The 25,945-nt window shown below is 43.1% G+C and overlaps 3 protein-coding genes across 5 annotated transcripts in view; 1 reads left to right on the plus strand and 2 right to left on the minus strand.

Moving 5' to 3' along the window:
* helz (helicase with zinc finger) overlaps positions 1-882 on the minus strand; it is a 39,173-nt gene extending 38,291 nt beyond the window's left edge. For both annotated transcript variants that reach the window (XM_055508179.1, XM_055508175.1), the window contains exon 1: positions 763-882. The gene's annotated coding sequence lies outside the window, so the exon portion shown is untranslated. The remainder of the gene's footprint in view (positions 1-762) is intronic.
* A 2,010-nt stretch (positions 883-2,892) lies between these two features.
* psmd12 (proteasome 26S subunit, non-ATPase 12) lies at positions 2,893-7,147 on the minus strand. Its single transcript, XM_029159607.3, has 11 exons — positions 6,957-7,147; positions 6,513-6,572; positions 6,124-6,252; positions 5,888-5,995; positions 5,666-5,770; positions 5,413-5,562; positions 5,185-5,319; positions 4,985-5,097; positions 4,420-4,594; positions 3,633-3,710; positions 2,893-3,445 (listed from the first exon to the last, which is right to left on the minus strand). Exons 1-11 carry the CDS (start codon positions 7,062-7,064, stop codon positions 3,236-3,238), a joined length of 1,371 nt encoding a protein of 456 aa, XP_029015440.1. The 5' UTR covers positions 7,065-7,147; the 3' UTR covers positions 2,893-3,235.
* Positions 7,148-10,771: 3,624 nt separating this feature from the next.
* LOC114853167 (cytoplasmic phosphatidylinositol transfer protein 1) overlaps positions 10,772-25,945 on the plus strand; it is a 41,760-nt gene continuing 26,586 nt past the window's right edge. Inside the window, exon 1 of one of the 2 annotated variants that reach the window (XM_029146210.3) lies at positions 10,772-11,082. In XM_029146210.3, the coding sequence (XP_029002043.1) occupies positions 11,035-11,082 (48 nt within the window). In that variant the 5' untranslated portion in view covers positions 10,772-11,034. The remainder of the gene's footprint in view (positions 11,083-25,945) is intronic. The other variant, XM_029146218.3, reaches the window with a different exon arrangement.

A 25,945-nucleotide genomic window follows, 5' to 3' on the forward strand; every position in this document is an offset into this window, starting at 1 on the left:
GGGTGGACACCTGGTTTGTCCTGTCGCGGTGACTACACCTTCGTCCGTAGCACAGACGAAGTGAACGCTCATTTTATTGGCTAAAAATATTTGTGAACGAGCATCGACCGCTTTCATCCTGAAATACTATATAACGGTTCTTAGCTTTCGTTAACAGCACTGCGTGGAAACACACCAGCAGGTATACGAAAATGTACCCGATCTCCAACAGTATAAAAAGACGCCGTGTAAAATTAAACACAAACGTTATTAATGGCTTGTTTCGCCTTGTACTTATAGCCGCTGTTCGTCTGGGAAACTTGTCATGACTGGTGCAAGTCAGAGCGATGACGGCAGCGTTACAAAGCCTTATAAACGTCCCCCATAGTGTTTGTTAACTTGTCGTTAGCATTCGAACAGAGTAAACACTATTGGCACACTAACCAGGGTGTGCGTGCATAACTACTACCCTGCTCGCCAGAACACGGCCTTTCTTGGCTCCACACTGCCGAGCTCACGAGAATAGCTGCCTGGTCTGTTCATGCTAGCAGGCTAACTAGCTAGCTAGCTAGCTAGCTTGGCTCGCCGAAACAAAACGGGTCGGGGCCTGTAATTTTGCCACGGTGTTTAGACGCATATAAGTGTTGTGACATCGTGTTGTTACCCGTGCATAAACTCCAATCATTCGTCATTATGCTAGGGGTTTATGAAGACGATTTGTGTCAGTGGCTCTGCGATGAAAAAGACAACTGGAAGAGCTGAAAATGGGAAGTCAACACTTACCTAGCTTTACTTTCTACGCCATCTTGGATCCACTTGTCAGACCATCGCAAAGCATAGTGGGATGTACTGATCTGAAGGTTGATGGGACTGGGGTGTGTGTGCGTGCGTGCGTGCGAGCGAGTGCATGTGCATGTTTCAAACTAATGTATTTCCTGAGTTATTCTATATTTCACGGTTCTCGCAGCCTTTATATGAAACGTACCATATTATGTAGTATAAACTGTAACATATACCCACACACCCAGGAGCATCTGGTTTTGGTGACATTTGGAGATGTGGGCCAGGGGAGTCAAGGATTGAACCAGCAACCTTGTAATTACTAGACAACGCGCTTGTCACGTTATGAGTGCAACGGTACGTATGAGCCAATTACATTTGCTCCAAAAACAAACTGTATTTATGGAGATTTTCTGGCTCACTGACCTGGGGTGTGTGCTGGTCTTGTATCTAGATATAAACAATGTCACATGAGGGAGTTTACTATTTTTTATTCAACCCATATCTAAGAAGGTTTCCATCATTAAACATCCATGTTTCTGCCCATCTGACCCTCTTGGCCTTGAAGTCAGTCTACCACATACCCTGCTGGCTCCAGAGGTCGAATGCATGAGCTGATGTTTTTTGCTTTGAAATCAAGATTTCTGATGTGGATCCCGGCTCGTAACTCCCACCATAAGTGCCCTGTTTTTACCATGTTCTTGCCTTCTCTTTCTTGTACACAGGAGTCTAAATTAATCCCAGATGTTTTGCTGCTCTAATGTTAAAGTTCCACCATAATTTACGCCATCCAGGATGAAATCTGGCCTTTCAAAACAAATTTAAAAAACCGAGTCGTGACTAATTGAGATTTGTTGCTAAAGCTTTTAACTACCCTGTGTCTTCTATTCATATCTTCATATCATTTATATTCTCTATGGAGACCATATAAGCAAGTGAATCTCTGTTTTACTAAAATCATTTGAACCAACTTTAAAAATGTCCTTACTTTCCATACCTTAATTTCAGCTGACTTGTGTATATTGAAGTTTCCAGGGAAAAAAATGATTACTGCTCCCCCTATGCTCAGCTGATGTGAAATGACCACATTTCACAGATCCTGTCGACACTAGCTATGTGTCACATTAAGATATATCCAAAAAAATCTCCTACAATAACCAAAGAGATTGTGTCTATATCACCCCACACACATGTTCCAAGGGCCAATTAGACAAAAAGGTGATACTGTGTCACAGATTTTAGAAAAAACTTCCCTAAAAACAAAGATACATTTTTTCAATTACTAATTTATTCCCTAGTTCGTTGTGCTGAAGTGAAAAAACTTCACCTTCAACGCCATTATTCCAAAGGGTAACTAGTGTATCTACACCTGCTTACTGCAAATGTTAAATATGTTGTAAAAACTGTAAAGCCAACTGAGACACATTTGTGTTTTGACATATGGGGTGTGACTAAACCTGATTATAATTTTTATATTGTTTACATAACTTATTTCACACTCAAAAACCTGGTGACCCCTCATGCCCTTAATAGATGCAACTGAATTTATTTGCTAATTAATTCAGATTTTATTTTAATTAGTCATCAGGGGATGGTTAAAGCGCTCTATGGAGTGCACATCATGATTCCACTGGCTGCTGTGTCATTGTGACACCTAATTACCTGGCACAGAAGTGACACAGAAGTGAGGCAAAAATCTTGAAAAGGTTAAACACATATACCAAAAATGTATGACATTAGATTTTATAAATTGTACTTTTCTGCAGAACCAAACCTTCATATTTTCTCACTCAATTTGTTATTGTTACCTGATGAAAACACTTTGTTTTGTTTTGATGACCTACAACTTTTAACAGCTTTTCTTATTTAGACAAAAAAAAAAGGTTTGTGCCTTTACGTTTACAGCTTCACTTGTTTTGTTTACAGGCACTGTCTCCAAATGTTTAGCTGTTCTTGATAAAAAAATGATTTCTTATAATACATCTAGTTTCTTTTTATAAAGAAAAATACAGGATAATAGTCATGATCAGTACCAAGGCAGCCAGGTCTGCAGCTGCCATGTTTAAATGTTAACTCAACATTGGCTGCATTACAATGTAATTCAGAGTAAAATTTAAGATCTACACACAACTGTTAACCAAATGTAAGGAGTTTATTGTTTACATTGCTCAGTATACATTTCCGAGTGCTCTCAGCCATGTTCTCATACAGCTATAAAAGCAAAAGTAATGTTTATAGTCTGCAGATGGGAAATATATTTCAAGATCTAGTTGTCAACACATTGGTTCAAGGAGGAAATGTTTGTGTGTTTATTGAAAGGTTTAACTGGACAGTGAAAACCAAATAAAGGAATCTGTGTATGGCTATGCACTTCCACACTCACAGTCCACTGTGTCTTTACTGTATTTTCAAAAACATTCCCACAAAAGGAAAAACAACAAATATTGACCAAAACATAAAATGATGCATTCTTCTTTCACTGCAGGTTGTGGATCATCTCCTCCTTGGCAATCAGGTGTGTGGTTTTGTTGACAAGAGACATGAGAGAGTTGAGTTTGTGTGACCAGTCGTTGAGCAGGTCATTGGGATCTTTAGGCCTCTGGAAGTTGATGATACCGGCCAGCCTGTCCACCTTGGCATAGATGGTCTTGTTCACAACTAGACTGGATAGGAACTCCTCAGATTCCTGATGAAAAACATATCAAATTCAGATTTTCCTTTACCATCCAAGGGCAACTCAAGTTAAAGCAAAATCAAATCACTTAAATATATATACCTAATATACTTATATATTACTTATATATAAACTCAACTTCTTAAAGAGAGTCTAGGTTTAGTTTGTGTGAGCTAATTAGTTAAATATTGAAGCTTACGTCAATGGAGAGGTCAAGAAGTCCAGCCATTCTCTTCATTGTGATTCTGGTGTAATATTTGGCCATTATTCTGATGTTCTGGAGGAAATGAGGGAATTTCATTAATCACATATCTGAAGCATAATATCTGCATACATTATTTAAAGTCATAACACAGAAGTCACCAGGTCAAACTAACCCTTACAGCTAAAGAAAACTGAGTGAAATTCAATTCATTACTAATCTGATTTGTTTGAACTTTAACTTAAATATAAGCATATAATTGGACAGTTACAAATCTAAGGAAAGCTGTAATATTACCTTAAACTCCTTCTTACTTAATTCATAAAATCATTCCAAAATATTACATATTTATGGAATAGAATTCTTCTGTAAATGTTTAGTATGTGGTCGATGGATATAATTTTCCTTAAAGAGATATTCACTAACATGAAACCTCTTATATCTATCCCCTAAGTGGATTTGCTGACTTTATTTTTGAGATTTGCAAGGTAGCTATATTACAATGCTAAAAATGCACATTTAGAGCAATTGTGTTGGCTCTATTTAGCTAATCATCAAACACATTAAAGCAACTGGCTGCACCCCAAGATGACTTGTTCATTTCAGGGGTAAATACGTTTGCAAACTCTTGTTTTAGATTTTTTTTATAACATTTATTGCTATAAATTGCTAAAATGTATATAGCTATTGCTATATAAACCTATTTTACTTTAAGTTAAAATAATGTATGTCAATTACATTCGGATAGCTAAAAGTAGCAGTATACAAGATATTTGGAACTTACATGCTCCACTACTCTGTTCTTCAAGTCATTCCACCTTTTCTCTGCCTCCTCTGAATAAGAGAACACATCTGTGGCGGGGCTGTCAGGTGAGCCCTCTCTGAGCTCCTTGCCATAATCCTCCACCACAGATGCCCAGCGCATCAACTCCATAGTGGTGAACTGCTTCAACAGATCCCTGGGAATAGAGGCATACCATAAAAAAATCATCTGGTCATCACCTACCTGTAAAAAATATTTATTTACTGCAATCAGATGAGAAGGTGCCTATCATTAGAACTATCTGCTTACATGTGCTGTATGTATCAATGTGATGGAAATGGTATAAGGATGGATTTCGACAAGAGTGAAACAAGACAAACACTAGTGTTCCAGTTATCTGTAGGAAGTGTGACCAGTAACTGCTATTACATAGAGTAATATTATATTAGTAATATAGTAGTATTACATTCAAGGAAAACCTCCTCTTTGACTGTACAACCTATGTTTTAACTTGTCTTATTATGTGACAAAAAGTTGTAAGAGTACAAGTGAACAACTACGTCTGAGCAGCAGTAGTGAATCTTACTTGTATTTGGGAATTTCTTCCAGCTTCTTGTCTGAACTAATTCTGTGCACAAGATCTGACTGCTCGTTATCGTAAGGGGAAAGAATCACATATAGCACCACACTCTTCAGAGCCTGAAACACATTAATGAATTATTTGCATTTAGGTTTCCACAGACAACTGGAAAAAGTAAAATTGTTGTCAAGAAATTGCTTATCTACCTGTTGCCACTTGCTGCTGTCCTCCAAAATGCAGGGGGTGTCATAGATGGCCCTGTAGTGTTTGCAGATAGACAGGTAAGAGCCCTCGTGCAGGTCAACCTGAATCATCAGGTCGTAATACTTGAGCTTTAACTCCTGAAACGAACAAGGAAAACGGAGAAACCTTAGTGTTTGGGTTACACCAACCTATTGGTTAGCAACACAGCAATAGCACTCTGGCTTTCATACCTCTGTGCCTTCTTCCTGGAAGAATTTGGTGTTGATCTTCTTGCTGATGATCTGGGTGCGAATGTAATCTTTCACAGCAATGCAAAGCCTCATCTGTTCCAAAATAAACTCCACCTTCTCCTTTTTTTCCATGGAGCCATATGTTTCTACCTGAAGCAAAGACAAACAAAACATGTTTTAAACATCTTCTAAAGCAAAACATATGTCTTTTAGCTTAATCAAGTTCTTGAAATCCCAAATTTAGGTTGCTTACCTGCAGCTCCTGGAGGATGGAAGCAGCCTCTTTGACCTCTCCACTTTGCTCTTTAATGTTGGCCAAGGTCTTTGTCAGTCTGGCACGCTCAATCTCTACATAGATCTGTGTAGAAAACATGCTTTTTGTCTTAGTAAGTATTCACTACATATTCTTAGTATATTTAGTCAAATGCGGATTATCACGAGTTTACAGCTCCGTTTTAACAAATAGATTATTTACCTTGCCAGCAGTGACAGTGCGAAGTGTATCAATGAGTCTCAGCTTGATGGGCAGATCAGTGACAGAGTCCACATACTTGTAACATTCTTGCACCATTTTGGCAACAGCCTGATAAAACAGGTGACACAACACAAATCAGATGTAGGCCTTATAAATAAAATTTACATCAAGTATTGGACTGAAAATATATTTGGTCTCTAATAAAAGAAAATAGCACAAAAAAACAGGTATTTGACCTGTTTGAGCTGACTTCTTCGTTTTGTCAGCAACATAATGTTTTCGTTCAGAGCATCCCAGTCTTTGGCTTCATAGCACATCTGGACCACAGCTACTAGGATTCTAGAGGTGGACACCATGTCTGAAGCCTGAGCAAAGAAGGAAGATAGCTAGTAAGAGACAGTCTATAATATCTAAACAAAATATTAAGCTGACATTTTATTTCTTTATTAAACACGGACCAGTAAGAGTTTGTTTTCCCAAGTACCGTGACATAGGTACAAACAATGTGCAATGACATGAGGATTAATCAACACATGCAAAAGCTTGATACATTCAGGGCAATGTAGTAAGGATGTAAAGGTGTTCCAGCAATAATGTGCAAGATCTCAAAAGTTCGATGACTTACAGTTCTGGTTTGCTTCTCCAACGACAACAAGCTCTCAATGGCTTCTTGCAGTTTGCCCTCCTGTAGATGAGAATGCGCTAAATTGTCAGTACCTATTATAATTGATACAGGACTAGTTTTAATAAATGCGTTAGAAGTTAAAGAGTATTAAAGAGTATCTGCTTGGCTAGCATGCTAGCTAAGGATGATGCCAATGACTAAACTGTTAAGACTACTAGCATGCTAGGAATATTAATAACAACAACAAAGGAATCAACAAACGTGTCAAAGACCAACCAATAAGGTCATATTCATCATTAGCTATTACTTAATAAACTAATAATGAGGTCTCCGGGTCGCGCTTAAGCAAGTTTATATTAGCGATTTTAGCTTCCTAGCATGCTAACACAGATGATCTTGCTGCACCATGACTCAGCCGGCGCTGGCCTCTTTCACTCCTCTTACTTTAGCCATTTTTTCACATTCCGGGAGTCGTTGGTCTACAGTCGAACTGTAGTCGATCTCCATCTTCACAATTCTGCCATCAGATCGTTCGGATCGCTCCTCGGACATGTTTGCGGTGAGAAAGCTAAGCGACGGTCGTGTACGGACTCTTTCTTCGCTCACTCAGTATTTTGCTTGTCAAATGAACGAAACGGAAAATTGACCAATCAGGGAAGAGGGAGAAAAAGTTGTCCAAAGTGCCTGAAGGACCCAGTTAGGACCCCCTACAACATTTAAGGCAGGCAGTTAGGGTTCCTCACACTTTGTCTTATACATTCTATTTATTAAAAAGGTAATAAATACATTCATGCAGTATGAGAACAAGGTAGTTATTTATGTATAATATTATAGTATTTACTGAATACTATTCAGTAAAAGCTCTACTCTATGACTTTAAGATAGTAATGTTCCTGTTACTACTTTGAGACAGTAGTGTATATAGTCTTGTTACATGTAATTAATACATTACATATAATAAAGCATGTATTTGGCAAATGGTTGGTTGAAGACATTGTTTTTATTACCTAACTTCACTCATGTGAGTTGCTAGTTGTCAATCAACCTAAGTATGCTTTTTTAAGATAACCTTTTTTAACAGAGTCTTGATTTAGCTCAGTATTAGAAAAGATTATGTGTAAGTGAGAGACACTATTCTCTGACAAGAACACCTGCCAGAAGCCATCTACCTTTCTTTAGAAGAGAATAAGAACAAAACTGAAGCAAAGAAGTTATGAAAAGTTTTAATAATAATAATAATAATAATAATAATAATAATAATAATAATAATAATAATAATAATAATAATAATAATAATAATAATAATAATAAATAAAATATATACTACTGACATGTAAGATGCTTGTGACAAATCAGTGCAGTATCGTCTTCATTTTGTCATTTCAGTAAATTGCAATGATGATCAGAATCAAAATCAGAAGGAGGAGGAACAAGGAGTTGCATCCAGTCTGACTCCGTCTTTTCATACCCTCATACCAAACAGTAATTATTTACATATCAATATTTACTGTTCGGTATGAGGGTATGAAAAGATGAAAAGTATGATGATGATGATGTGGACAATCGTCAAAAATAAAGAATAAACAGACATCTGTCTTGACTCTTTTAATGGTCGAAAGCTGTGAATGGACTTGGTCCTATGAATGGACACTGGATGTTGTGATTATAATCCACCAGTAGGTGTCCTAATGTCTTTGTGCATTCATGTGTTTTTACACTTCATGGTTTTGAAAGGCTTCTATGTCCCTCATAAATGAAGCTAATGTGGATCAGTGATTTTCCTTCCCGTTGCTAAGACAGCCCCTAAGCCCTCGGCTAAAATCAGTTTGATCCCAGCACAGACCTTGGAGGCCTAGTAACCTGAACATGACTTGAATCCTCTGAGAGGGGGATCAAATAGCCTATGGAACAAGAACTCTGATTGCACAGGTGTGAAAAATTCTCACTGCTCTGAGCACACTTTTCACAACCTAGACCATTTTGGCCATCATCATCTCCATCATTAAAAGCGGAATCTACTTTAATACCAACAATGACAATCACAGGCTGCAAAGCCAAGGCTAAAAGTAATGTTTGTTTTCCAAACACTGACAGATAATTATTGCAAGCACGCTTTAAACAGTGAAAAACTATATTTAAACAGGGTTTGCTTTATTAAATGCACTGACTGGGTTGACTATATTACACTAGTTGGCTGTCTCAGAACCTGCAGATTTATGTGGAGTTATTGACGTGACACAGCAGTTCAGATGACATCAATCGCTAATCTACTTTCTAACCAACACAGACCTTATTGATATAGTTGGGTCATCATTGGGTCATGGCTGGTTGCTGCAGAGATACCACTCACATGAAAACCAGTCACTGTCACGTGGCCCTTAAGCTCCAGGGTTTGTAGGTTAGGATAAACACAGGCTGTCAAAATGAAAGGCTGGCCTGGTAATAAAAAAATATTGTTTATTGTCTTAATAATCCAGTGACATTAAAATAAGTCTATGTTAACAGCTTTAGACTTGTCTGATATTAACCTGAATGTCTTGTGTATTACAGATGGACAGTATAGAAAGTTGGAGGATGACTTAGTCTTCATAACAATGCATGATATTCCACAGGGACCCTTTAGTATGCAATGCATCACATCCAGTGTATGTTTTTGGGAGCTAGTGTAAATTTGTGCATTTAATTCAGTTTTTTTTTCAGTTTGTAATCAGCTGCACAAACAAATGTGTGAGGATACAGTGTTTTACTCACTTTGCATGCTATATGCATTTATTATGTATTTAAGTGTTCTCTTGATACAAAGGCGGCTCATGCATTGATCTGGGGATCAAGTGGAGAGCTTAAATTTAATCACTGTTTCAGAAGGTTTGCTGCCGTGGCATGAACATATTTCTATACAGAAATGCTGTATGCTGACACTGCAAAAGGCTGTTTGTCAGCATCTTTGGCGCTGAAACACGAGGATGGATTTGCTGCATAGACCGAAATAAATCGAAGATGTCAATGAAGCCAGCAGTTCTGCCTCTATTAAAAATGACCGTTTTTTATTGTATTTACCCCATTCCTTTTATTTTTGTCATGACAGACATTTTTGACAGACAGGCAGGTCTGGAGAATCTGTAAAGCTGTTGTCTTGTCTATAAGATAAAGCCTAATTGTAGTATGTGGTAAATATTTTGTTAGGATTTGACAGTGATGTCAGCCTCCTAAATCATGCCGGTATTGTTTGCAAGAGGACGTCTGAAAACTGTAGAAACACAACGTCAACGTCAGCAGAAGTCGTTTTGTGACATGTAAATGATATAAACTGAACCTTATTCTGTGTGAACGTCCTCACACAGCTTTAAAGCTGAAGGTCGGAGCTTTAACCCGGCAACAGTTTCAAATCCTGTGTGCTGGAGAGAGGCCAAAACAACACAAAATGCGTCACCGGCTGCTGATGTCAAATGGTTCAATAGGGCCCTGACACAAACTGCAAGAGTGCGTTACATATGCGAGGCTGAGACAGATGTGTTTTTTTTTTTAGCGCTGATGTTTCCGGTGCGATGGTTCAGGCGACCGTGTTTCAGCGTCCCAGCAGCAGGAGGGAAGGAGGTTGGGGCGGCCGCTAACCGCTTCGAATTTCCGATTCCTCTGCAGGCGGGCGGCGTTTGCAAGTAGGAAAGGAAAAAGCCCAGAAAGCACAGTGGCACTTTTCTCCCCAACGAGAAGTCGATTTGTGTTGATAACGCTCGAGATGATAGTGTCAGACTTTGGATGAGTGCACAACAACTCAGAGGCTCCTCAGTCAAAGCCACATCCGGTCAGCTGTTTTTCAAAATAAAGACTACGATGAACGCCACGAAACGCGGACTGGAAAAATATTACAAAAGACAAAAAAGAACAAAAAAGACAATGGATAACGCTGTCACCAGACAGGATTCAGCGCAGATAGACAATTATGGACAACATTTATGAGGGTGTAATGCAAATGACTGTAGCTGTGATGTTGTTAAAACAGACGGGTTGATTCATCACACCTGAAAAGATGATTTATATTCAGATTACTCAAATCTACACAAATGTAATAAATGCATGTCGCCGTGTAGCTTATCATAAATATGAGCCTTTCACAGCATAGGGTATCATAGGCCTGGGACCCACAATGCGCAAAAAGACACAAGCGCTATTGCTCCGTAAATTAGGTGCGCCATTACTTTGAAAGCTCCTTGCATTGGTTTCCGCCTGTGTTGAGCGCTGTTTACGTGTAACTTGACCCATCAGTGTGAAAGGAGGGGACTATCCTAAACCGAGCTCATTTTTACGCTTAGGTCCCTTTGCGGAGAGAGCGTCCTCTGGATCTGATGAAAGAGCTCCGCGCGAACTCAGAGCGCACTTCATAACCCGGGGTCCGCATCTTCCCACATGCGCCGCTGACACGTCTCCAGACGTCACGCACATCCCTTCGGGCGGCAGAGGGAACGTTCACCGGGCTGGTGTGGCACATTGTGACTACGCACGAGAGACGCGCGCCAGGGGGACGATGTTGCTGAAGGAGTACAGGATATGCATGCCGCTCACGGTGGAGGAGGTAAGTTTGTCCCTCTTTGTACGGTTTCCGTCCAGCTCGGGGCTCGGACCGTGGCCGTTTCGCACGTGTGGCGCGAGGTTCCGAGACGCGGCGGAGTCCGGATGAACTTGAAGCGCTCCGCTGGAGCCCGTGCACTCCCCCGTCCGCCTGTCTCTGCTGCTACTTTTCACGAGGCACCCCGTCCGTCGCCCCGTTAACCCGAGCGGACGCTACTTTTTGGCCTGAGCGCTCAAGCGTTCGTGCACCTTCAGGCGCAAAAGCAGCAATGCAACGTTTAACTAAAGGCTCGTGATTAGTTCAGTTTATTGTGAGTGAAATGATTAGATCTTAATTTATCTGATAAGCAGTTAAAGACTGTCACGTCGTTTCTGCATCGTCACTTATTCTGCCCCCCTCGGCCTCTCTCTCTCGCACACGCACGCACGCGCACACGCACACTGTCACATGCACATCGCCTTGCGTTAAACTCATGCAGCTTTATTGGTTGCACATGACGCCTCTGCAGACTTCGCGGAGTTTCAAGATGTTGCACTGATTGGTATCAGAAAGAGCCGTAGTCTGTACTCGACCTCACGGCGGGGGCTAAAATTAGAAGGTGAAGACGACTGTTCTCCTGCCCTGGCACGCGCGGTGTTCGTAACGACAGCACCTATTTTCAATTATCACCCGCCTTGTTGTTTCCTAAGTCAGCGCTGTGGTTTCTGTTGTTGTGACGCGTTGGTGTTGTTGATAGTTTTCTTGCAGCACGGGGAATAATGGTTTCGCTGCAGAGCCGCGTCTCCATTGACATCTTGTCATTTCAGAGTTGCAAGCCCCGACGAGACCGGGTGCTCAGCGAGCGCACACGGTGCAGCGTGTGTTCTCATCTGAACAAAGACAGACTGAGTTCTTACATTTCATCCCTCCCAGCCTTGTCTCCTGCACTAATGATGCTCTGAGCGTTGGCTTCAACCAACATTTGTAACCTGCAGCAAAATGTGTAGGCCCATTATTCACAGACCTGGAACTAGAAGGCGATAATCCCTGTTTTTGATATAGGTCAATACTGTGCATTGATATTTACATATTACTAACATAATTATGCTTATTATTTATGCAACCATGAACATTTCATCACCGACTAAATCCTGTGGCCATAAGAAAACATCATTTTCTACAAGGCTGAATGTGTTTGTGGACTTTTTTAATTTTGCATATTTGTGAGTGATTTGCATTTGTTGTGTTATTTGGGTATTTGCTTTCATACATGCATTTTATGTTTAGCCCAAACTCAAAAGTAGAGAAAGCTTGTTTTGTCTATGCCAAAAAGCTGTGAACACATCCAGACGCAAGAACAGTGCAATTAAAGGTTCAGTCTGTAATCACACTGGACTACAATGTGTTTTAATAAGCAGGTCGATGAGAGTTGCTCATGTTATATTACTATGATAATGAAATCAACATACTTATTTTAAATGGCCGAAAACTCAAGTGTATTTATTTTCAACTGAACCTATCGGCACCTGCTTATGTAACCTCCTGTCACTATGAGGTTCTACAGAGTAAAACATTTCCTTTACAGTCCAAACCTGCCTCCACCTCTTATAATTAGGCCAAACAACTGACATCATCTGTGGGACATTTGTGCAGAAGCTGGTGTTTAACTTGTTTTTTTTCCAAGTTAAAAGGTCATGAAAGAGGTTTAGACCAACAAGGAAGTACAGGAAGTTTGTGTGAATAAGAAAATGCACAATGTCTCCAAGCTGTTACACCTTAGTAAGAAGGTAATGTTGTCATAATGGTCACCCGTGCATGCACACATGTGGACAGTGGCTGTCACAGCTCCTCAGCTACAACCCGCGTTATAAAATAGGGTCCTGTTAGGATGAATGCCAGGAAGCAGGGCGTCATTGTTTATTGACAGTCCCGACTCAACGCAGTGCAGTTAACGGTCCAGAGGGAAACACAGAGGAGGCGGTGGTTTGGTCTTATCGTGGCTGCGCACACTGAGCCAACGGGGTCAGCCCTCGTCTCCTCCTAGAGGCGAGTTTCCTGCCCCTCCGACGGGGAGAGGAAGGAAGGATGGCTGGAGGTAGCGATGGAATAAACCAGGGAGGGGTGGAGCGGAAAAGGACTGAGAAGAGGGCACAGAGGGGGGAGTGGAGGTGATTCCCCAAGTTCTGGGAGACTGGGATATTTTGGAGGGTCAAGTATCTGTTCGCTGCATGTGTGTGTGTGCGTGCGTGTGTGTGTGCGCACATTTGAAGTCATGCAGACGTGCGAGGTCAGAGTCTCTGTATTGTCTCTAGGAAGAGATTAGTGTCTGCTGCCGGCCAGCGTTGCGTCACAGCATTACTACAGCAGATGTTGGACCGGCTGCGTGAACAGCGTTTATGTAAGTTTACCAAACTTCGTACCCGCCGCAGGAGCGATGTAGCAACACCGGAGGGGACGGGGTGATCTGTGAACCGTGGCGCTCTGCCCTCTTAATCATCTCTTGCCTAAATGGGAGTGTCAACAAAGTATTAGACGTAATGACTGTTATACGCTCCGCGGAGACTGGAGGAATATTTTATTGGCGAGTCACACATACCACAAACGCAACAAGAGGTCAACGTTTTGTTTAGTCTGGAATAAGCACTGAAAGCAGAGAGATTAAAGCTTCATTAACAATTAATCTTACTGGTTATTTTCAACCACATGAATATTGTCTCCAACACTAGACACTCCTTGAACATCTGGAGCAATTCTGGCACCACACCCTAGAAGATAGCAGCCTGCCCCAGAAGAGAAAGCGTTTAAGCCAGGACTCTCCTGAACCTGGAGCCGTTTCCTCTGACAACTTGCTGTCGGATGAGCTGTGGTTGAGCTAAACTCCTGCTGCCGCCTGTTTGCTGCACCCACACAAGCCCCGGATCCATCTTCTCACCTAACTCTGATTAGTGGGTCTCCCAAAAGGTTAAACTGCTACTGTAAAGGACATCCTGCGCGACTGCACTGACCTTTACTGGTCCTGGATAGCGATGCCTGGTTCAAAGGTGACATAAAACACAGCGCGTGGATTATAGTGTAGTAAATATTTTCCAAACGCCTCAGATTTTTGCCGGATTCTGTCTTTCTGTCGTGACTAAATGCCAAAAATGTCTTCCGTGTGATTGTGAAGACGACCTCGCAGCACTGTCGCTGAGTGTATACATGCAGTGGAATAAGGCGAGTGGTGTCAAACGAGCTCTGAGGTGGTGAAAAACCACTGGAACACAAAGAAAGCGGCGCTGTCAATCCAGGCGCGTTTAGAAGGTGCTTAAAGGCGACACAGCGGTAAAGTCAACCAGTCGACAAACAGGTTCTTACCATTATGAGCAGTGTTAGATGTCAGGACGACTTAGTGGAACTCAGGCCGAGCCACAAACTGAGGTCTGGATAAAGTTTGAGCTTGGTCACAGTGGAGCTTGTGTGTTTCCAGTCTTGGTGTAAAGTTCCAGCTCGCAGGAAGATTTAGATGTGACCACTTAGCAAGGAAATAATCATTTTCCTTCCCAGCGCTTTGGGGAAAACTGTGATATTTCTTCTCCTGTGAGCAGAGTCATCCATCAGCCGCGGTGGTCGTTTTTGTGTGTGTGTGTGTGTGTGTGTGTGTGTGTGTGTGTGTGTGGGTGTAAAAGATGGAGAGGTGATGTATCACAGGTGACGTGGATAGATGCCTTCCTCCTGTTATGTCCTCCCCCGCTGCAGTGGCTCTGTCTGTCGTTTACAGCTCGCGGGAAAAACGCCGACCTCTGCCGACCTTTTGACCCCGGTCACGTCTGCATCCAAAACCTGCCCTGACCCTTCGCCTGGCGGCTAGAGACGAAGCCGAACTCCTCATTGTGTGGATGATTTCCCTCCTAATGGGCAGTTGAAAGAGACTTAAAGTCAAATAGTAGAAAAATGCCACGGGAAGAAATCTGAACCTAGTCGTTATTGGAAACCACTCTTATTTCCATGATCCATAATGACTCAGCGTATAGTGTGTAGACATTCTGACTAAATTACGTGAACATCTCTGTGTTTTCAGTCTAACTGCATTGTCACAATGGCTGTTTGATATCATCTTGGCGTTGCTAGTGAAGGATTATGTTGCCGTCTGATTGTGAAAGACCAAAATCTGCGCCGAGGGGAACGACTTCAGAGTTTCAGCCGTCAAACACACAATAAGCACAAGGTTGTCACCGCTTTGTATCCACGAGTCACATCTGCGCATGCCTGATGCCTCTTGGAAGGAGCGGACGCGTGTTCAGGTGCTGCTGGCAGGTCCAGAGAATGGATGGCTTCAATCAGGAATGGATGGCTGCATAAACGGGAGGATGTGGGTCTGGATGGATAGCTGGAGAGACACCTCGGCTGCCGGCTCATGCCAAGGCATCTCCGCAAGTCCCAATCAAGCCAGAATTCATTAGAGGGAATGAATATATTATAATGTAGTGCGCGCCGTGCTTGCCAAAAAACACTTTGAGTTTATTCAATTTTACTAATGTGCCATTTGGGATCACACTGCATGGTGTGACCTGCATCTGCAACGTGCAGCTGCGATAATAAAACGCACACACGCGCACGCATGCACACACACACACACACACACACACACACACACACACACACACACACACACACACACACACACACACACACACACACACACACACGCAGCAATTTGTCTAAAATTACCTCCCAGCCAGTAAATGCATGAAGCTCAATAATAGAAATAGAACTGCTGTGTAATATTGTGCTTACACTCACTCACACTTCTCCTTCACAGATGCACATGCTGTCGAGTAGTTTGTTGATATTGTGACGGTATGAGGGCAATTTGAACCATGTGGTGTAACATAAGGGGGTGAAATTGGGCAAAAGTCAGTATAGGATTGGATTACCACCGTGTCTCTCACCACTGGATGGAAAAACTTCTCAGTGACGGCTGCTTCGCTGAGCTGAAGCCCCCTTTTAATAAGGGCTCTTTAACGTGATTGGTTGCCGTTGCTCAATCCTGGAGCATGTTTCCATGACGCCAGCAGTTAATTTCACGTGTCCACAGGCTGCCAGAGTTAAAGGCGGTAAGAACTCACTCCAGTGTTAATGCTCAGCCGGGGACAACAACAAATCAGAGCAGATGTTTTCTTTTTTTTTATTTGTAGGTGACTGTCACGTTCCTGCAAAATGAACGCGTGACGTAATGAAGTTGTGTAAAGTGAAACCCTTGTGCCTGTGGGGGAATTCTGCTGGTTAGACCGTGTGGTATACGTGTTGTGTTTCATGCACCTTTACCAGCTCACCCAGATGATTGTTCTCTGTTTGTGTGGTTTGACACATCCCATCCCCTCCTCGGCTCATACAGGAAGTGGAGCCTGGTGGCTGCTGTTTGTTTCTTTGGTGTCATGGTAAGGTGCTAGGCCTTTCTGCCATCTGGTGTACATGACAATGCTGTGATTCAATCAACATCCCATTTACTACCATTTACTCTTGTAGAGGAAACCATCATGGGTTGTGATGGACCATTATCCACGGATGAGGCTTGTTCTCATTTCCTAGATGGCCGTGTGTGTGTGTGTGTGTGTGTGTGTGTGTGTGTGTGTGTGTGTGTGTGTGTGTGTGTGGATGCAGAAAGGCCATGTCACGGCTACATGGGACCTGCTGCCGTCTTTGTGCTCCGTGGCGAAGCGTTCCTGTTATTTTACACGCATCACAGAGCATCTCATCGTCTCTATCCTGTAAGCTTTTCAGCAACCCACACTCCGTGGCACCATCCGCTACTCTAGCCCTGAGATGTTCACGAGGCTGCTGATGACCCCATTGGGCCAATGCAGCGTAACACTGATTCGTGCCGCGCTGAGGAGAGTCCAATGATAGTAACTCAGCATGAAATATAAAGGCAGCGTTGCTTCATTATTATATGTGCCTAAAATATTCATTTGCTGTAGCTCAAATGCAGCATGCAAGTTAATTCTAACACGTGAAGTAGGTAAGAGATTAATCCTATCATCAATTATTCAGAGCTACAGGCCTATGTGTAAAATAAATCTCCCAACTTGATGATGAAGTTAATCCTTGATGGATAAAACCTCTGTTTATTTATTCGCTCCAGTGTTTTCCCATCACAAGTTCAGGTGAGAAGCTGCCCAGTGCAAAAGAGGATTTATTTCACCGCCTATGCTGCCGCGCCAACAAATCAAGAGTCCTACCAGCAGCCGGAGTCCGAAGGTGGCTGCTAAATCTGTTACACGTGGCAGGAAAATGGAGACAAAGCAGCTGATTCCTTAGAGCAAAGCAAATCTTCTCGCGGTGGATATCGAGTGTCCACAGTTTACTGTCGCTGCAGAGGCTTCGCTATCCTATCCCACACTGCAGTGATTCCCGCTGCAGTGTACATAAAGAGAGGCTGAGACCGGCAGGCACGCTGACACTTGTGCAAATAGTGCACTTGTTTAATCAGCGACCAGGATGTGAATGAAACTGTATTTAAAAAACAACCTTTACTTAAAACCCATTTACATATAACAGTCTTTTATTTATTAGGCCAAATCTCAATATGCTTTTAATCTTTTAAACCGTTTTTGTTGTTAAATGTTTAATTTTGCAAAACCATGCACATTCTCCACATGTTCATGCTAACGCAGCCGTGTCCTGTAAACCTGTCGGATTAATAGAATTACAGTTTAATTTTCAGATGAAAGGCTGCTTGTTGTAAAAATAACTGAACCGAGCGTTTTCCGCGCACACGGTGAAAGGCTGGGAGTTAATGGATGTATCACAGTCTCGCTGCGGCGCGGACGCTTACATTTAAAAATAGATTTGTGCACTTCGCTTCAGAACTTTCGCAGCGTGCGGTCGTGCAGCTCTGACGGGAGGGATCACAGAAATCCCATGGAAACGTTTATGGTGAAATCTCATAGGCTGCACCCACGCGCTGAGCCTTTATGAATAGGAGTCTCTCGCGCCATCCTCGCTCGGAGTGCAGAGTGTGGCTGCATGGGAGAGACTGTAGACATGAAGGGATTCGATTGACTGATGGCACAGCAGGAATCATATCGCCCGCACACCCTCGCGGCCAGAGATCCGGCCCCCCTAAACATGGCTTTAACTAACACATACAGTACGGCTCATTCTTTCAATTTCTGCTCGTTAGGGTTCCACAAAAAATTGTTGCCAAATAATGTGAGTTCACGTGGTGCAATAAATGTAAATGGCTCCTGACTGAGATGGAGTGAAATGGCTTAGAAGTGATTTTTGTTTCCTGCTGTTGATGTTTTTTTGGACTAATCTCTGTTGACTTTGCAGCTCAGAGGCCTGTATTAACATCGCATTCTGCATCGGGCAGAGCAGAGACGGGGGCTGAAAGCTGGATGCCACTTTGAGTTATGTTGTCATTATGCAAAACGCATAGCTTGGATGCACGGGGGCACGTTGTGAGTTATGTCCCCGATGTGCTCGAGCTGCCATGTGATTACCTGCCTGCCGGCATTTGAAAATAGAGCTACGTCTGCGAACGGCTTGGAGGCATCTGTGAGGAGGATGATTCAAACGCTGACTCGCTCCTACCGCGGGTTTGAAGGTTGAACAGCTTGGGCTGTAAAATCTGAAGCGGCCGAAGTCGGATCGCCAGATGTTTGCGCAACAGATGTTTTCTGGAAGCACAGTCTCTGTTGTTGTTGTTACCTTGAGCCGAGCCGTCCCGGTGGCCTTGGATGTGTCCAAGGCCCTCTCATCCAATCGCTCCTCAGTGCATTGCTGCTTTTGGGGACGGCCAAGTAGGAATGCACTTTCAGCAGGAATACTAGCCTCCATTTTTGTTTTTTAAAGACACTAAGTGTCGTCTGTGCAATGTGCTTCAGTATAATATAGACTTTATATTTATACAGTGCAATGGCCTTAAGAAGGAAGATAGTTGTCCTTCAAGCCTTGTGTTTTGTTCTGTTGGTCAGGTCATGACACTTATCTTAACATTAAACATTTCTATTGTACTGCTGTTCTCAGGTCAGCCCAGATTGTGACCTTCCTTGAGGAGAACCATTATCACAAGGTTCACACTAGAACACGTGTGCTGCTCAAAGCCTGATTTAGGTTTATAATGTCTCCATTGCCTCAGCAAATGTAGCCTTGATATCGCTATCTCTTGAGTGTGAAAGTGGCTCAAAGTGGATTTGTGTGTATCTGGCTGTCCTATCAGCAGCTGCCGCTCCACCAGGTTCTGGCACTGATTAGGTCGTTGGCTTCACCATTTTACTCAGTGTTTGCCTTTATTTCTCACTCCTTCCGACACTGTAGGTAGTAGAGATAGTTGTCATCTGTTCAACTTGAATGTAATGTTCTGTATTTTCTCTTGTGCCGCTGTGTTTGGATTTGTGTTTGTATTTGTTCCCAAGCACTAATCCTACAGTACTTGTTTTCTTTTCACAACCTGTACCTGCACAATAGCTGCTTGTTCCTTTCATTCCACAGAGACACTTAGAGATGGTACAAGCGCAGCATAAGAGGAAATAAAAAAAAGTCAAATTAGTGTCTCCTTCCCTCTTTGTCTATAAAGAGAGGAGCATGAATAGTTCATTTTATATTAGTCAAGACAGAATGAGAGTGGACCTACATGGTGACAGATGGTTGAGCAGACACTTAAATACTATATGCAAGCGGAAAGAGGGGCAAAAAAAAGATGTAGACAGAGAAGCTCGAGTGGTCGCGTATATGATGAAGAGGCGAGAAAGGAAGTTATCTGTGGTTAAATGCAGACAGTGGAGCTCTGCGGCTTGCTCATAGCTGCACTACAGCAATGCAACGAGCTGCTGCAACAGCCCAGCGCAAGTCAAGACCGTAGGTACAGGTGTTCGGACGCTTTAATTAAGTGCGGATTAATTGGCTTTAACTGTGGGCGCTGGGTGACGTAAGCAGCTCCTTAAAGCGGATGTTTGCACGTGTGTTTGTAGAAAGGTTTGCGATTCAACCCCTGCCCACACGCCGGTGCAACGCGTCTTTGGTGGCGCAGCTCACGATTCCGCCCATGCACACACACATAGATGCGAACCTGCACGCAGAAAAGGCTATAGATAGCTATATGCTGACACACTTCATTATCATCTCTCGTTTCTATGGTAACACTTGCCATCCATCCCTACTATTACCCCTATAGCGGTATTATAGTGATTATAGTGCTAGGCCATGCTAAGGATCACTGTCAAATAATGAGGCAGATGATGCAGTGTTACATTCCCTCAATCCTGGGATTTACCACCAGCCTCCGTTGCAGCGGTTTGTGTATATCAGCTTATAGTAGATAGGATGTGGTTATATTAGGTAAACAAAGCAACTGCTGCTTTTAGTTTGATTTAAGGTGGTTAATGATTCTGCTTTTTACCAAATGTAACCAAAGTGTCAGTATATTTTTTTTACAGATCCTTAGTCAAACAAAATAAAATATTTAGAGTTTTCAGTATATTTTTCAGACAGTGTTTTAAGATAAATGCAAATGCTCACAATAAGAAATGCAAAAATGCTGATGTTTCATATGACTGTAAGGCAGCTCTGTCTGCTCAAATATATGGAAATGTGATAAACCTCAACATGAAAACCTTCCAGACAGGGAAGACAGTCGCTGATGTCGAAAAGAAGGAGCTGGTATGAGCCAGAGGTTGTTAATCTGTGCAGCAAAATGACCTTGAGATTGCGTTGGGTAGAACAAGGCTGTGGGGTTGGGTGATTAGTGTCAGAGGAGTATGACTCAGGCACACACACTGAAACAGAAAAAGTCAAAGGTTAAAGGTCTGACATCTAGTTAGCAGTCTCTTATCTAGCGTGTCAGTCTGCAAACACATTTATCTCATTTCAACGCTTATTTGTAATAAGACCACTAGGGGCAGTAATGAGCCAGTTTCTATTGACAGTGGAGCAAAAAAAAGTAATTTGAAATATGTAAGCTATTAAATGGACAAGCATCAGAGGTATTCTATCACAAAGGATTACTCACTGGTCTGTGGTCAGCACCATCTTAATGTGAAGCCAAAGGGGGAGACGTCAGGACAGAACAACACGCCTCACATGACGGCGACAAAAAGGCAGGTCCCATTCTGAACCACTACACAGCTGCTGCATTGGACAGGTTCATCCCCCTCCACTGGCGCACGCGTGTGAAACTCTTTCCCCTGATCTCCTCTTTTCCAACTGTGTCAGCTCTGAGCACAGCAGATTTGCAGTGTGATTTAGAGAATTAGGAAGCAAAGTGCCCACTAAGACGTATTGACTGACGGAACTGTGTGTTCTGGGGGAAATGGTCTGTGTGTGTGTGTGTGTGTGTGTGTGTGTGTGTGTGTGTGTGTGTGTGTGTGTGTGTGTGTGTGTGTGTGTGTGTGTGTGTGTGTGTGTGTGTGTGTGTGTGTGTAGGCTTGTACATGCTGTCCAGGCCACAGCGGAGGAGAGGGGAATAATGGTCTAAAATGATGAGAGATGTTCCTATCTATTAATTAGGTATCAGCCGTGTTAATCGTGTTGACGGTTCCAGTCAGTTTGTGGAAAAAGATAGAGCTGGGATTTGTCGGCGTGTGTGGCTTTTGTTGAGAATTGTAGAAAGGGAATAAATAATTGAGATTGTTTATAACAATAGCTATATCTATAGTGTGTTTTGCCATGTTATTTGTAGTTCTTTGTAAATTTATTCCACTATTTATTTTTATTGTTTGCTCTTTGTCTCCATGAAGATGTTCACACAGGAAGCGCTTGTGCATGTTTGTGTGTGACTGTGATAAAACTGCTTTCGTCTCACATCTCTCCAGGCTTCCTTGTAGTTGGCATCTTTTCAGGTTGTTGTCAGTCAAGTGAGATTTTAGAGCCAGTTAGTTCAAGTGGTCACTCACCCTTTTACTTATGTCCTGTCCCCATTAGTTGTAGTCGATCGACCTGGAATAATTGTGGTATTAGAGTCGGTCGGTCTCACCGGTCCTTTCATGGTCCTGTTGCAGTCTGAGGCCTTTGACAGCACTTTTTCAAGATAGATTAACTCTGTGGCTCAATGTGGCTTCAAGAGTTGAAACCATCCAAATAAAGTGATGCACTATTGTTATCATATGAGATGATCTGCTAACACAACACAACCACAGAAGGACGGACGTGTGAGAGATCACATATGTGAAGATGCTGCAGCGTTTGTTCATAGCTGTTCTGTAATAGTTGAAGTAGCCTGGCTATGCAATAAACTGGACTGTGTGTGTGTGGGGGGGTGTAGCTGGTTAAATTGATCATTAGGGTCAGCTCAGCTCTGGGGACATCCCTGGACTCAGTTCAGGAACTGGGAGAGGGGCGGATGGAGGCCAAGCTGTCATCCCCTGTATGATGGAGTGTCATCTCTGAGCAGCTCCTTCGGTGACAGACTGTTACATCCAAGTGTGTGAAGGAGCGACGCTGAAGCTCTTTTCTTCCTGCTGCTGTCAGACTTCACAATCAGCGCGGCTCCCAGTGAACCACTAATCACCATTAGCCACTAGAATGGATTTCATTGTGCGTTACAAATAACCCTTAGTGCACCTGCTTACTGTATGTCATTGAGTGAATTTTAAATGATCTTTTCCATCACATTATTTTTGACAGTCACTCCTCAAAATGTTACCTGCAGACGCGGATGTCATTAATAAATCAACACACACATTTTAGATTCAAGTTTTGACAAACCAAAATAGCATAAAACTGCTTTAAGGAGTACTGCGCTTCCTCACTTTCATAGTTTCCATAACAACGGTGTGATGTTCTTTCTGTAGCCATCTAATGTACGAGCTGGTGGAAAGCAAAAGAAACTCCTAAGACAGTTGGTTTGTACATTCAACTCCCATTGTGTCCATTTAAAGCTCGTGGTGCAAACAGTCTCATTGCCCTTCGCATAAAGAGTATCTCCACTCGCTTCCATCACGCCTCACTCTCCTTTCACCTCCCAGGTTTTACGGCCCTGGAAAGGCAAACAGGGGGCAGATGTGCCAGCTCTTTAAATAGACCTAAAGAGGTCTTAACAGGCCGTCAGCTCAGCTCCGCTTAATGTCTGGCTGCCCCTCACGGCCACATACGAATTCCTCAGATTATAACAATTAATGACTTTTCTTTTTTTCACTGGGGTTCTGTCTGTTGGATCAGAGGTGTGTAGAACAGCTGATGTCATTAATAGGGAATCTTTGTTGCGAAACAGGTTTTATATTCTGTGATTGAAAGGAGGGAGGGGTGACACGTTGTTTAGCTGGAGTTTGGGTGATTGACACCTTTGTGCTTTCAGTTTGTCATCTTTTCTTTTTTTTTTTTTTGCAGCTTCATGTAATCGCTGTCATGGTTCGTCTCCTATCGATCACCCCGGGCTTTATTTCTTCCCTCTCGCTTGTTGCATTGTGACCTGAGTGTACTGCTTTTTTGGTGAAAGCACATGGCTGATCACTTCCCACACATTTTTCTTTTTTTGGTTTTGTGCGCTGTTGTGTATTTGTATACACATGAATCACTTTCATCCCACATCTTTTTCTCCCGAGGACGGAAGGGGGGAAGGGGGGGGGGTTACAGAATCCTCTTCCTCACCTCAAACGCTGGCCTGCGAGTTGTGAGTTTAAATTCGTTTTGTCACGTTTGTGTCTACTAAACAAAAGAAAACGTGAGGAAACGATGTCTGTGATGTCGAGGCTGAGATAAATTGTTGGCGGGAGCCTCTGTTAGTTTGACGGAGAAGCAAAGGAAGGAATGAGCCAGTAGTAAAGCTGAGCCAAACCAGCGTTTAACCTTTCCAGCGTGTTGCTGGGTAATTAATACAATATGGCTCTGTCTTGTCTCTAACTCCAAACACCATCTCCTTCCAACTTCTATCCCCTCTTCTCCCCTAGTGATGTCATCGCACACACACACACACACACACACACACACACACACACACACACACACACACACACTGGCCAAGTATCAACAGTGGAGATATTTTGGAAAAAGCGCAATGATTTCCTTGAAATAAGTGGGGGAAGTGAGGCATTGCTGCTGGGCTGCTTTGGCCTTAATAGGGCTTTGACGTCAGTGGGAGGCGACGCGGACTGAGGTGCATATTTTTGAGAGCTTCGCTCGAGAGGCCTGAACAGAGGAGCTTTTGCCTTTGCTTGTTTACTGTTGCTGTGAAGTCTTTCACGTTCGTCACAGAGGGGTTTGGTTCGTGCAGTGGGACATTGGGGGACGTAACGCTCTAAATGGCACCAGTAGATTTAAGAACACCGGAGCAGTGCTGATCTGTCTTTATTCATTGTGGTGAAGCCCTTAAAGACATGTGTTGATTGCTTTATATCTTGTCAGCCTACCTTCTGTTTGTTACAGATCCACAGACTCTCCTTCATAGGAAGGTACAGATGGATGGAAAAACAGGCCCAGAGCAATGAGTTCCAGCTGCTCTGACGAGGCACGACTGAGAGGAAGTTATTTGTTTAAAGCACGGGTGGCGCCAAACTGAGGTGGTCTGAAACACCGAATAGGCCTCAGTTCAGTACACAGGGGCTGTTATTATTATTTTGGCAACTTTTGGGAGTGGAAAGTCAATCAAATGCTGTTATTGTTGTTATATGAGGGTATATTGTTCATAACCTAATATAATTATAAGCTTTAAAAAATGATGTGTGGCTAATTTTTAACCAAAAAGACTAAGCAGATGTTTTACTGTTCAGAAGTGAACCCTCGCGTTTGCTCCAGCTCTGATGCAGTCACAGGTCGGACACAAGCCTTTAGTTCCTCAGTAAACTGTACCGGTGGCATTTAAGCAGCTGAGTCGTCTTTATTTCCTCTTGTTGCCTCAACAAGGTGGAAAAACCCAATGGTGCTGGTATGTTCCTGGAGGTTCTACTTAGTGGAAATGTACACGGAGCAGTTATCCAGTTTGGTCAGCGGTGTTGAAGCTGTGCAAACATCTGGGACGGCTGCTAGTTGGGACGAGCCGGTTTCCTGTCACCACCTTCCGCGAACATGACTATCGTTCGCCTCTGTGGCGCTAGCGATGCTTCAGTCTGTGAGCAGTTGTAAAGAGCAAACAACACTACGCAGCGTTTTATCTCCATGCCTGATCAGCGAGTCTCGGTGGCGTCTTTGTGTCCAGATTCGCCGCATGAATAAGATTACGCTCAGTACTTTTCATCTGGATAAACAAGCAGCTCCTGCCAGTGGAACGTCCGTCTGAAAACAAGCGCGCACTCGACTGGCGTGAGCGTTTATGCCCATACAAATACAAAGAGCTTCGCATCGGCAACCGGCGCTTCCTTTTGTAGAAGTGGCTTCGATCGCACAGACAGCCATTAAGTAATAAATGTCTCTCAAGTAATACAGCAGAACTAAAATGTCTGGTCTTGGCTGCCTGCGCTGGCAGCAGCTCCTCATTCTTCTGTCGCTCCCTCTGCTGCCGCTCTTTCCCTCCGACACACACACACACACACACACACACACACACACACACACACACACACACACACACACACACACACACACACACACACACACACACACACACACACACACAGATGCTCGACAGGCGCCAAGTTACACTTTTCAAGGAAGTGAAAAAGAAATCCCCTGCAGTCCATTTTAATCCCCTAATTCCAGTAGTAACCCGCTCAGCAGCGGCCCCCTCTCCCGCTGTCAGTCATATCGCAGCGGAGCTCCAAGTACTTCATCACCTCCGCGGCCTCTAATGCCACTCTTTGTGGGGCAGGAGGAGGCAGCGAGTGCAAAGAAATGTGCAGGCCAAAGCGCTGAGCAGAGGCCGGGAGACACGCCGCCGCCTTGCTGGTGTTTGTAAAGGTGCGGCGGATTAGCCTAATGGCCAGTAGTTGCCCCGTCAAGCACATGACCGCCTCATGACCAGCATGTGCGGAGATAA

This window comes from Betta splendens, chromosome 1 (genome assembly GCF_900634795.4).
Source record: "Betta splendens chromosome 1, fBetSpl5.4, whole genome shotgun sequence".
Classification (NCBI taxonomy): domain Eukaryota; kingdom Metazoa; phylum Chordata; class Actinopteri; order Anabantiformes; family Osphronemidae; genus Betta; species Betta splendens.

Excerpts from the sequence above, each read along its gene's own strand:
- psmd12 (XM_029159607.3), bottom strand. The coding sequence starts at position 7,064 with ATGTCCGAGGAGCGATCCGAACGATCTGATGGCAGAATTGTGAAGATG. Across the intron at positions 6,573-6,956 it reads AATGTGAAAAAATGGCTAAA|GAGGGCAAACTGCAAGAAGC; the intron begins GTAAGAGGAGTG and ends TCTCATCTACAG. Across the intron at positions 5,996-6,123 it reads GAAGAAGTCAGCTCAAACAG|GCTGTTGCCAAAATGGTGCA; the intron begins GTCAAATACCTG and ends CTGTTTTATCAG.